This window comes from Poecilia reticulata, linkage group LG2 (genome assembly GCF_000633615.1).
Source record: "Poecilia reticulata strain Guanapo linkage group LG2, Guppy_female_1.0+MT, whole genome shotgun sequence".
Lineage (NCBI taxonomy): Eukaryota > Metazoa > Chordata > Actinopteri > Cyprinodontiformes > Poeciliidae > Poecilia > Poecilia reticulata.
Window position 1 is genome coordinate 678,645 of NC_024332.1, and position 12,011 is coordinate 690,655.

Sequence of the window (12,011 nt, forward strand, 5' to 3'; positions counted from 1 at the left end):
AATCATAATCACCTAATCATTAAATAAACAAATGTTATAATTTATTTTTTCTAGACAGCGTATATTAATTTAGTCCCTTTTAAGCCTCCATAGATTTTAATTGGCTCCTTAAAGAGAATTGCTGTGTATCCTTTTCACCAGTTCAGGTCAGATTGATTCAAGTCCTGAATGTTGGTTTCCCAAATTAAGAGAAACTAAAAAAAAAAAAAAAGTTAACAGAATAACGTGTGCAAAAAAAAAAGACAGATCTAAATTGAATCATAGGAAGAGTACAGCAGTTATATAATTAGTCTACAGTTATGTATGGAACAAATAAATATGGAAAGCAGTCTTCCCATTTATTCTAATAATAAAAAAATACATTTTCTCTTCTTTATTTTTACCATTCTTCCATAAAATAGTTTTGTGGACTTCAGGCATTCTTTGTGCTAAAAATTCTGAAAAATTATGTATAAATGTTTTCTTTATGTTAAATGTATAAGAACATCACTGCCCTAATGGCTGACAAATTATTAATACAATATGTATGTCAGGTGAATCTTCTGCAAATGAGTTCAGTCCAATCAGCTTTCTAGTGAGGATGGGGAAAAGGAAATCCTCCTGAGAGCTGGACTGGAATGAGGCGAGGAAGAGGAGGAGACAGAGGACAAAAAGAGAAGAAGAGCTGGAACCACAGAGAAAATATTAACTGTTTTTATTTAACTAAACGTCATTCAGCGATGAAGCACGTCCTGCTGGCCGTTCTTTGGTCTGGCCTCAGCCTCCGACTGGTTCTGCACAGCAGAGCCGAGGAAGGTCTGGAGTTCCCAAACTTTGACGGCAAGGACCGGGTTCTGGACATTAATGAGCGCAACTACAAGAAGGCCCTGAAGAGGTACGACCTGCTGTGCCTGTTCTTCCACGAGCCGGTGCCGAACAACAAGGGCCTGCAGAAGCGCTTCCAGATGACGGAGCTGGTGCTTGAGGTGAAGCAGAGGCCAGAAACCTTACACTGATTATACAAATAAAATCAACTAAATGCATGATGAATCATCTGCAGGATTTATTGTTTTTCTTTTTCTACCAAAACGTGGATGAAAAAAGTCTCCAGTCTGATGCTTAGTCTCAACTAATTTTGCTTTTAAAGGCTTCACAATTGATTTTATTTATTGTTTCTTTATTTATTTTGGATGTCTAAAATGTCTTTCAGTTCCAGAGTTAAATGTTAATCAGAATTTAAAGTTTATTGATTTTTGAGAATGTGTTTTTGCATTATTAGCTTTATATTACTTAAAAATATCATTATTGTGACAAGACTAGATGTGATTTCTTTACTGCATATAAAGAATAATTTTGACTTTATCCTCCTGTTTGTCTGCTTTAGTATAACCTGAAGAAGTTGTTTTAATAACGTCAACTTGATTAATTCACTCCATTTATTTTTTACTTAAACCCATTATGTGATCTCTGGTGGATTGAATGCATGCAGTTGTTTCTGGGTCATTTCATTAATAATAACCGTTCTCAAAACCATTTAGAAACTCACAAATGATAATTTTTTAAATGAAAAATTAAGAGAAAGGATCAAGTTTTTACAGCTTGGGTTTGTAATTTTTTAGTTTTCTTTCTTAGTTCCAAAGGCAGAAGGCAATCCTGTAGCAGTCTGTCATCCTGTGGTTCTGAAGAAGCCTCTGACTGAAGACATTCTGATTTTGGAGGGGAATTGATGTCCAAAACGTCCCTGATTTTATAAAGAATCCTTCTTTGTGAAATTATCTCCAGATGTTGCAGAGAAAAAACAGAACCAGCATTCTTCATCAGGCTGGTTCTGATGAAGAATGGCGGCCATTTTAGATTTTTGGGAAGATGGAAACTTTTGACTACAAACCAGCTAATCTTAACAAGTGAGACAGACCAACCAAATCCCAGTGGATGGCAGTAAAATTGAGTGTGCTATAATTGAGACTAAAATAGTTTTTCTTTTTGCTCCGACTCTTCAGCTCACAGCTCAAGTCCTGGAGAATAAAGATATTGGTTTTGGAATGGTGGACTCCCAGAAAGACGCCAAAGTAGCAAACAAACTGGGTACAGCTTAGCATCTAACACTAATGATAATGATTGATTATCATTGATTATGTGTCTAAGTAATCCCTCTGGTCCCCATCAGGTCTGCAGGAAGTCGGAAGTGTTTATGTGTTTAAGGACGACCGCGTCATTGAGTTCGACGGGGAGCTTTCAGCAGACACCTTAGTGGAATTTCTATTGGATGTAAGTGGGAAAATACGGCATTTATCTCACAATTAGCCCCAAGTTTCATCTTCCTTAGACATGAAAACACAACTATTGTGCTTCCTAATATAAAATAACGACTCTAAGTAGTTTAATTTACACTGACTTACATTGAAAGGCTTGTGAAACCGGACTACATAACTTTTAAACAATTCATCCCTCACTTAAAGGACGCTAACGTTAGAGAAAATGTTACTGTCCAAATCGGCAAAATGCAAAATGACATTTTAATGTGTTATATTGGGATATTATAAACATAAATATGTAAATAACTGTTGGATTTTCAAGAATTGCTGCAGATTTTGGGTTTCTGAATTGGCCTCCAGAAAAGAATCTCGCACCATGATGCTGCCACCACCATGTTTCATAATTGCTGTTAGTATTCAGACCATATTTAGTTCAACATTTAGGACTCAAATAATTTGTAAAAGTCCCCAAAGTGTTTAAATATTGACCAACCACACAGGGTAAATAAAAAAACAAATGATTTCTGGAGTTGGACTGAAAATGATATTTTGCTTCCAGGTTCTGGAGGATCCGGTGGAGATCATCAACAACGCCATGGAGCTGCGGGCCTTTGAGAGGATGGAGGAGGACATCCGCCTCATCGGCTACTTCAGAGGAGAGGACTCACGTCAGTCCGTCCAAACGACAATTCACGTTTTAAATTATGTATTTAAAGCTGCAGCTCGTAACTTTTACTTGTTCAAACTGGCCCCATGATCTTATGAAAAGATCAATCTCTTCCATCTCCTCCCTGAACTGCACCACCCCTGATCAAAAACAACCAATCAGAGCCAGGAGGCGGGGCTTAATGCTCTCAAGCAACCTTGTGCTAAATGTGCTAATGGTGGAGAAACAACAGGAAAACTGTTAATCCACCATCATCTGTGGCTATGCTAACTAGCCTTAGCATTCACAACAGGTTTTGTTGACTGGCATGCACACGAGCCTGATTGACAGCACTAAGTCCCGCCTCCTAGCTCTGATTGGTTGTTTCTAGTTAGCACTGGGAGAAAGCAGAGAAGCTCAAATTGTTCACTACCATAACCACAGTTGGGCAGCAACAAGTTCCATTTACTTGAGCAACTTTTATGGTACAAATTACTTTTAGTAGTATTTTTACTATGTTGTATTTTTTACTTCTATTTGAGTAATTTTATTAAGTATTTCTACTCTTACTTGAGTGAAATTTCTGGATTTTTTTACTCACTTAATGAAAAACAAACATGTTTTAACCAAAAATTCACCAGAGACAGACACACACCTGCAGTTTTTGATAAAGTTTAACAAGTTTTTTATTGAGTTGGAAACATTTCTTTTGCCTGATTTTATGATTTTGAACTATTGTCATTTTTGGTCCTTAAAATACCAAAATTTCCATTTTACTTTATATTTTGGTCCATCTGAGTATGTAATTTTTAAATATTAAATAGTTTTTTAATCTTGAGTAATTTCTTGGACAGCTTCTGACTTTTTCTTTATTAAAATCATGTTGAAGTAGTGTTACTTTTACTTAGGTGCAATATCTGGGTACTTTAACCATCTCTGGTCACAACATGATAGATTTAACCAATATTGAAACTTTTTTTTAAATAAAAGTAACAACCTGCAGCTTTAATGGTTTAAAAAAGTAGCCGCTGTCTCATTGGTGTCCCAATGAGACACTGAGATGCTAATGGGATCCAGAGGCTAATGATGCTACATCACCATGAAGCCTGTTAAAGAGAAACCTGATTCCAGACACTCTCACTTCGTCTCAGGAGACGCTTTAAATAGCACCCAGCTTTTCATGTAGTAGGTCAAACTGCAATTATAGTCAAGAAAAAAAAAGAGACAAATGATGAGAGACAGATTTTTATTAAACTCCAAAATTTAGAAAACTGACCAAAGATGAAGCAGTTTGCTACTTTCTTCCCACATCAAAGCTTCTTTTAATTATGCTTCTCTTATTTATTCTTAACTAAATAACTTTTCTCTACTTGTTTTGTCAGATTACAAAGCTTTCCAGGAAGCCTCTGAGAGATTTCAACCGTACATCAAGTTTTTTGCAACATTTGATAAATCTGTAAGTAATAATAGTTCCTTTTCATCCATCTGTGGATTTTTAATATTAATTCTTTGATCAGATTTTTTTTTTGTTGCACTGAAATGTTTCAGATTAACAAATTTAAACTCAGACAAGATTGCAAGAGTAAACATAAAATTTAGCAGAACAGAGTAAATATTGTTTTTCTAGTACCATGCAAGCTGCTAGCTGGGTAAGTTTCCAGTTTTTACTAGCAAGGTAAGTTACCCATTTTTGCTAGCTGGGTAAGGTACTAGTTTTTGCTAGTTTGGTAAGACACCCTTTTATGCCAGTTCCTTTAATTGTTTATTGGAGAATTAAGATGTAAGTGTGGGTTCAAATGTCTCAGAAAAAATATTTATGGGGTTTTAGTACAGTAGAATAAAACCATATTTTAATTAACTGGTATTTAACGCATTAGAAGAACTTCTAGTCGAATTACATTGACAGCTGGTTGCATTGCGTTGCTCTAGGTTGCCAAACATCTCTCCCTAAAGATGAATGAAGTGAATTTCTACGAGCCGTTCATGGAGGAGCCGGCCATCTTGCCTGGGAGACCTCTGTCTGAGCTGGACATCGTTGAGTTTGTCCACCAACACAGGAGGTACGTTCTGTAGAGGTCAGAGTTCAGACGAAGTAAAGCGTGACTTACAGTGTTATCGCTACAGGGCTACTCTGAGGAAGCTGCGGGCAGAAAACATGTTTGAGATTTGGGTGAGCAATGAAATCTTTGGAACTTAAATTAACTTTCTTTTCAATTATAGCAACCTCAGTTGATGTAAGACGTTTTTTTCTTCTGTTCTTTAGGAGGATGATATGGATGGGATACATATTGTTGCCTTCGCTGAGGAAGAAGATCCAGGTCTGTATTAATCTATTCAGATTTGAACTGTTTCAAATTGCACAGGAATGTGGGAAAAAGCATTTTTCACCTCACTTTGTAAAATCGCAAAATTTGGCTTGTAAATGTTGATCAGGTACAAAAAACCCCCAAAAATAACAGGACCCGTCTGACAACACGAAGTAGGATAAAAGAGCTTAAAAAGCAACACATTTTGCTCCAATCTCTAGCAGCTGCGTTTCCTTTGACCATATAATTTTGTCAATTTTAAATCACGATAATAAATTTGCTCAATGGAAACACACCAACTGATAAAAAGGTAGTTTATTTCACTGTTGAAATTTGTGTATTTTGGAAAACTGCAATGGAAACACTTTTTTTGCGTCATGTGATCATCAACAGGATGTTACTACTGGCAGAAATGATGAAGGCAACAAGAAGTGGTTATATAATCATGTCTTATGTTTTTAATGACTTATGTGAACAAACTTAATCATCTATGATTTTAATTACCGTATGTTTTGTATTTAATTGAAACACTACAATTGTGAAATTATATTTTTTTTAATGTTTGTGGAATGGCAAGAAAGTTATGCACACATTTATAATGAAAACTATCTGACTATCAGTTTAGATATGTCATGATTTGGTGAGGTTGGGGTGGTGAGAGAGAATGCAAATACCCAGATGAGGTGATGAAGATGAGTTTAATGAGTACGTAGCTCAGAACAGTCCAGTTCAGGCAGCATGACAGAAAACTAGCAACAGCTAAATACCGGTAGCAACTAAAAAGATAAAGACTGTAGAAGAGATTTGAGTAGACATAGAACTTCACAGTACGACTGTGTGCAACAAAACGACAAGGATCTGACAAGGACAAAGGCAACAGGTGGGCTTAAGTACACAGAGGGTAATCAGGGAACTAGACACAGCTGGGAACAATCAACAGGGAAGACAGGACAGAATCACAGGGAAACAGGGCTAAACATAGAAAATCTCAAAATATCTACACAGAAAAACACGGACCACAGCAAGAAATCGTTACAAAGGAATTTTAAAACTTCAACACTCGAGAAAATACAAAAATCTTAACCAAGCCATTTACTTTTAAGAATCACCTAATATGGCCGAATTAAAAAAAAATCTGCATTGAAGAACGAAACAAAATTCCTCCACAGCAAGACAAAGTTTGTTTTTTCCCCTTAAATATTTTTGTAAATGTTTTTAGCAGTTTGAAATCTTTAGTTGTGTATCTTTTTTTCTTGTAAAACGAGGTTCATCTCTTCAGATGGCTACGAGTTCCTGGAGATCCTGAAAGACGTGGCGAGAGACAACACCAACAACCCGGAGCTGAGTATTGTCTGGATCGACCCCGATGACTTCCCTCTGGTTCTGCCTCACCCTCACATTTCCTCCCCTCCACAAAAACCCGAAGGTACCTGAAATAAAACATGAACCTGACGTGTGTTGTCCCTACAGCTGACCACTTACTGGGAAAAAACCTTCAAGTTGGATCTGTTCAGGCCCCAGATCGGCGTGGTCAACGTCACAGACGTAAGCAACGCCCAGATTAGAACTACTGAAAATGTTTGCGTTTAGTAAGACTGCGTGGACTTTGCTGCAGGCGGACAGCGTTTGGTTGGACATGTCCAACGATGAGGACCTGCCCACGGCAGAGGAGCTGGAGGACTGGATCGAGGACGTCCTGTCCGGCAGGGTGAACACCGAAGACGACGACGAATTCGCCGATGAGCGGGAAGACGAGTTCTACGTCTCAGAAGAAGGCGACGTAAATCCAGACGACGAGAACGACGGAGATGATGGAGACTATTAGCCTGCAAGAGTTAAAGTTTGGGTCCAGTCGTTAAAGAAACATTTAAGGTAGTGGCTTTATTAAATATGTAGATGGTAGATGCCTGAAGCTGTAGTTCTTCTTCTGATTAATTCCTCTTTGAATCTTAAAGGAAAAAATGGTGCAACAAATGAAAACAAGTTTTAGAAGAATAAAAGAAATGACGATACATACCGAGCCTGTGTATTTTTTTTATCTCTAACCAATAACCTTTGAAATGACATTTAATAAAAGAAAATCTCCTTTTTTCCTTATGTGCTGACCGATTGTTCGGTTAGCTTTAAAACCACAAATGAACATTTAGTTGACTCTCATGCCACTCCTGAGCTATCTATTAGCTTTGAAACTCTGATCAGGAACTTCTGATTTATTTCTGTTAAAATAGATTTAGATCAATTAAGAACCTGCGACAAGATTATGCTGAAAAAAATGAGGAAAAAAATTGTTTTATTCAATGTTTGCTAAGAAGGACTAAATTTAAGTGCATGCCAGACTTTTCAGATTTTTTCCCTCCCTGTACTTTACATTTATTTGCACATTAAAACATTTCTGAAGCTAAATGTGTGTTTGTTTTTTTCAAACACACACAGATTAGTCCTACTTTAAGCAAAATAAATCTCTTCCTCTTTCAGTGAACATTTTCATGCTAAATTATTCAAACATCCATTTGTAAATAATTCAGCCCCATAATGGTAGTGGACACCTGGACTTTGAGGCCCCTGGGGGCCCGGAAAACTTCATAATGAGAGCCACAGATAAAAAAAAAAATACAAAACTCCACATGAATAAAAGATGCAAAGCTACACAAGAATCATTACGCGGGATAAACAGGATGTTAGTTCAGACAAGGTAAGTAAACATGTCACACTCTCTCTAGAGAAAATGAAGTCAGAGGTCAGAGGTCATAAAATCTAAATCTGACGTTTGTGTGGATTAAAAAAAACGAGGTGTGTGAAATACGTTAAGGCGTCGCTTTTCGCTCCAAACCAAACGCCGGCGGGTTTTCCTGTTTCGATTCAATCGCCACATAACCAGGTCATCACGGAGACGGAAACGAGGGGAAGGCAGCTTTCCATTTAGATGCAAATTCTCCAATCAGAGCCGACATTCGTTTAGCCGCGCGGCTCTGACGGGCCGGCGGCGAGCCAGTTACATCTGAGCTCCATGACGACAAGAAAACCATGAAATAAAAGAAAAGAAGAGGATGTTTGGTCCAGACGTGTCACCCAGCAGAGCGGGACGCTTAACGAACGACGACAGGCGGAGAGGGTTGGCGAGCCAGACCGGAAGTAAACCCTTATGGAGACGATAATTAGCTAAACAACGGCCTGTTTCAGAGTGACGGACTGCACGTGATGTCACGCTCTCCAGAACTCCGGCTGTCTGAAAACAGATAAAAATTGCTTTTATTCAGTTGATTTAACTTTAAAAATAGTCACAGGTGCTCAGTTTTCTGTTCTCAGCTGACAGGAGGGGCAGCCGGTCTGGTCTTCTGCTGCTGTAGCCCTTCCCTCCCTGAACGTCTGACCAACGTTATCTGCTGACTTCAAGAGTGGAAGAACGGGTCGCTTCGTTGGGAAAACGCTCTGATGCAATAATGAAGAGAAGAGTCATAATATTAGCAGAATAAAGACCAAATCTTACCTGAAGAAAGTCTTAAAATTCTGATAAAAAGTGATTTAAATTTTTGTTGTTGGAGTTCTCCTATTATTATGACTTTAGTCTCGCAATATTTAGCCTTTACTGTCATCTGACTTTATTCTCCTCCTACCATAATAACACATCGTTATTACAGTAGAATAACGATGTGTTATGCTACACATCGTTATTCTACGATAACGTAGAATAACGATTCTAACAGACCATATTTGTTAAAATAAGTGTCTATGCGATACACTGATCAATATAGGCATGTCTACATTTTATTACGTTATGCACAAAAATAGGAGAAAAAAAATATATATGGTAAATATGTTTTACTAACTCTCTAACTCTTACTTTATTAAAAGAAAAGTTTGAAACTGGAGGGAGCGGCTGAGCATTACCACTAGCCGACAGCTCAGTGTGGCTACTGCAGCTGGCAGCAAAAATAAAGTACGCCTTTATTTCTTACCATCTTCAGCGTAGAGCCTTTAAAACCACAAAATAAAATCTGAATATTTTTCTAGAAAACTCTGGTGTTTCTAGAAACACCTCTGACGTATCATAACTCATATCTAAGCAACATTTGAATCTTAGTTTGACTTCTACTATGGGTCTCAGCAGGTTGTTTACTGAGAAAAACACAGGTTATTCATTGCTACTTACTAGTCATTTTTGATGGTGCAGCTTGAACACACACACACACACACACACACACACACACACACACACACACACACACACACACACGCACGGGCACACGCACACACACACACACACACAAAATTAAACCACATTTTACTATAACGTTCTAATAGTTAATATAGTGAAAACAAACCTACGGACAGAGTTGTTCGGGTTCTCCAGAGCCGAGCACCGTCACCGTCATGTAAAAGAATTAGCACTTCGCTCAGTTCACTTTCAAACTACTTTGGTAGTTGTTTGTGAAAAATAGAATAAAATAAAATAAAAAATACTTGGGTTGTTGGTAAAGAAATTAACAGACTGGTCCCGACAGGAAGGTGAAACCCATAATAGCATAGTAATCAGCTTACCTGATTTTCCACCGTGATTTCCTCTTCATGGCAGACCCCTCTTCTTCCCCTCAGCAGGTTTTCACCTCAGCTTCAATTAAAAAATGTGCTTAATTTCCCAAAATGGCCTTATATTGTTTGATCTTAAATTTAGGGGGGAGTTTTTATCGTTATAAAACTCCGTGTGGCTTCTGCGGGTCATTTTCTCCTATAGGAGGCGCCAATCATAATACTCCAGGCTGCACCTGCAGCTGTCCAGATGGTGCGTTTGCTGCTTCAGGACATTCGAGCACCGCTCTGCCACACATCGTCTCCCAGTCAAAAACAGCCCAACATACACTGGAAATTTTTTATTAAAAGAATAAAACGCAGCTGCATAAAATAAAACTGGCTGAAGCGAAGCTGCAATCCTAAATAACAAGCAGCATCACAGCAGTTTTACAAATGCTCATAAAAAGTGTTTTATTATCATCAATATTTCTTCTGCTTCTTTGACTTTTTAAAAATTTTTTTGCAAATATTAATGTTGTGCAACTGAAAAGGACCTGAAAATTCATAGTCAGACCGTGGACAGAGAGGGGCGTAACCAGGCAACAGTGGGACAGATGGGGGCGAAAAAGGCAGGACACACACACACACACACACACACACACACACACACACACACACACACACACACACACACACACACAGATGTGCATGTTTACATAAATGCAGTGTAAAAACAGGAGGCAATGTTACGATCAGAAGGTAAACCATACATATTTTGTTTTGTTTTTGATCAGCTTTATACACCTGTGCCAATCCTAGTATAACCACCAGGGGGCAGTAGAGGCTACAATGATTCCTGACCTCTGTGATTTGTGTCACTTTGCAAAGTGCAGCAGGCACAGAAAGACAAACAGGAGGGATTTCTTAGCTCACATTGGAGTATTTTTGTTGTTATCAGGCAAAAAAAGCATGAATCCGTCTGAGTCCTCCTTAAAGGGACTGGCCTCGAAGGATTGGATGTTTATAAGGCGGTAGAAGGAAAAACCAGACGATCCAGTTGGGACGGCGGTTCCACCCTGCTGATCCGCCTCCGCCGATTCTTGTTCCGATACAACGAAGCGATAAGAAGTGCTTCGTTGTATCGAAGCGCTTCTTAAAACCTTTTGAGCTCGGGATAAAACGTTTTATCCCGAGCTCTGCAAATGTATTTACCTCTTAGTCAAAAATAAAAAAATAAAATAAAATCTGGAAAGTGCGGCGGGTAGTTTTCGTTACTCTGATAGATATAAAACCCTGAATTTTCCTTCATTAGATTTTTTTTATAATCAGAAAAAAAAACGAATTCGGACTTTAATCTTCTAAAATTAAAGTCACAAAAAATAGGTAGTACTGCTGAGATAAAATCAAAACTCTGAGGGTAAACTCAGAATTTGCACAAAAAAAAAAATCTGGGATTAAAGTCATAATTTTGAGAAAAAAATATGTAACTCTGAAATTAGTCAAAACTTTGAGAAACAATTATAATTGAGATTAAAGTAACAATTTTGAGAACAAAACTTGTAATTCTGAGATTAAAGTCATAATTTTGTTGTAGCTGAATATATTTCCCCTTACACATTATGTCCTCCATCGTATGGAAAGATATATATATATATATGACCCTCCGAACCTTCGCATGAAGACTAAAACCTCTCAACTCTGGGTCTTTCTGGATCCATAAATGTTTTTGCATGGGTCTATGTGATGTTTGGTTTGTGTTGGCTGCGTGTTTATATTAAAAGTTATAATTATTAAGTTATAATTTTGGCAGATGACATCACCGTCCTCCATCTTGCTCCAAAACAAACCAAAGTGGGCTACTTCATTTAAATTCTTCAGATTTTCAGCTGTTGTACAATGTGTAGCTTCTTTTGTTTTGAACTTCAATAAAGATTTGGAATAAGAAGAAATTTGTCTCATTTCAAGAAATGTTTAAAGATAGCAATGCTTTCTCACTAACACAGCTTTCTCTCTCCACAATAATTGAATTCTGCCAATACAGGGTATGCAGCCGTGACCGTTACGTGTATAACATGACTGTTCAACTGTGCTTTGGTTTCGGAGGTTGTCTGAACAATTATATTCACATTGTTGACTTACTTTCTGCTGATTATGCAGCAAACGGGTAAAAAAATGGAAAAAAATCCATAGCTAAAATGCTAGTTTTTTCAAAAACAAAAGTTGCACAAATGAACATTTTAACGGCACAAACCTGCACTAACCACTCAGACTATTTACTGGATTTTTTGATGTGGGTGGGGTGTCATCTTCACACAG

General features: G+C 37.7%; 1 protein-coding gene across 1 annotated transcript; it reads left to right on the forward strand.

Moving 5' to 3' along the window:
• The first annotated feature begins 643 nt into the window (after nt 1-643).
• On the forward strand, nt 644-7,589 carry LOC103476675 (calsequestrin-2-like). Its single transcript, XM_008429165.2, has 11 exons — nt 644-965; nt 1,980-2,064; nt 2,147-2,247; nt 2,794-2,902; nt 4,263-4,336; nt 4,810-4,940; nt 5,005-5,050; nt 5,144-5,198; nt 6,466-6,566; nt 6,657-6,731; nt 6,802-7,589. The coding sequence occupies exons 1-11, from the start codon at nt 720-722 to the stop codon at nt 7,009-7,011; spliced, it is 1,233 nt and encodes a 410-aa protein (XP_008427387.1). The 5' UTR covers nt 644-719; the 3' UTR covers nt 7,012-7,589.
• Nucleotides 7,590-12,011: the final 4,422 nt, after the last annotated feature.

Excerpts from the sequence above, each read along its gene's own strand:
- LOC103476675 (XM_008429165.2), top strand. The coding sequence starts at position 720 with ATGAAGCACGTCCTGCTGGCCGTTCTTTGGTCTGGCCTCAGCCTCCGA. Across the intron at positions 966-1,979 it reads TGACGGAGCTGGTGCTTGAG|CTCACAGCTCAAGTCCTGGA; the intron begins GTGAAGCAGAGG and ends CCGACTCTTCAG. Across the intron at positions 5,199-6,465 it reads CGCTGAGGAAGAAGATCCAG|ATGGCTACGAGTTCCTGGAG; the intron begins GTCTGTATTAAT and ends TCATCTCTTCAG.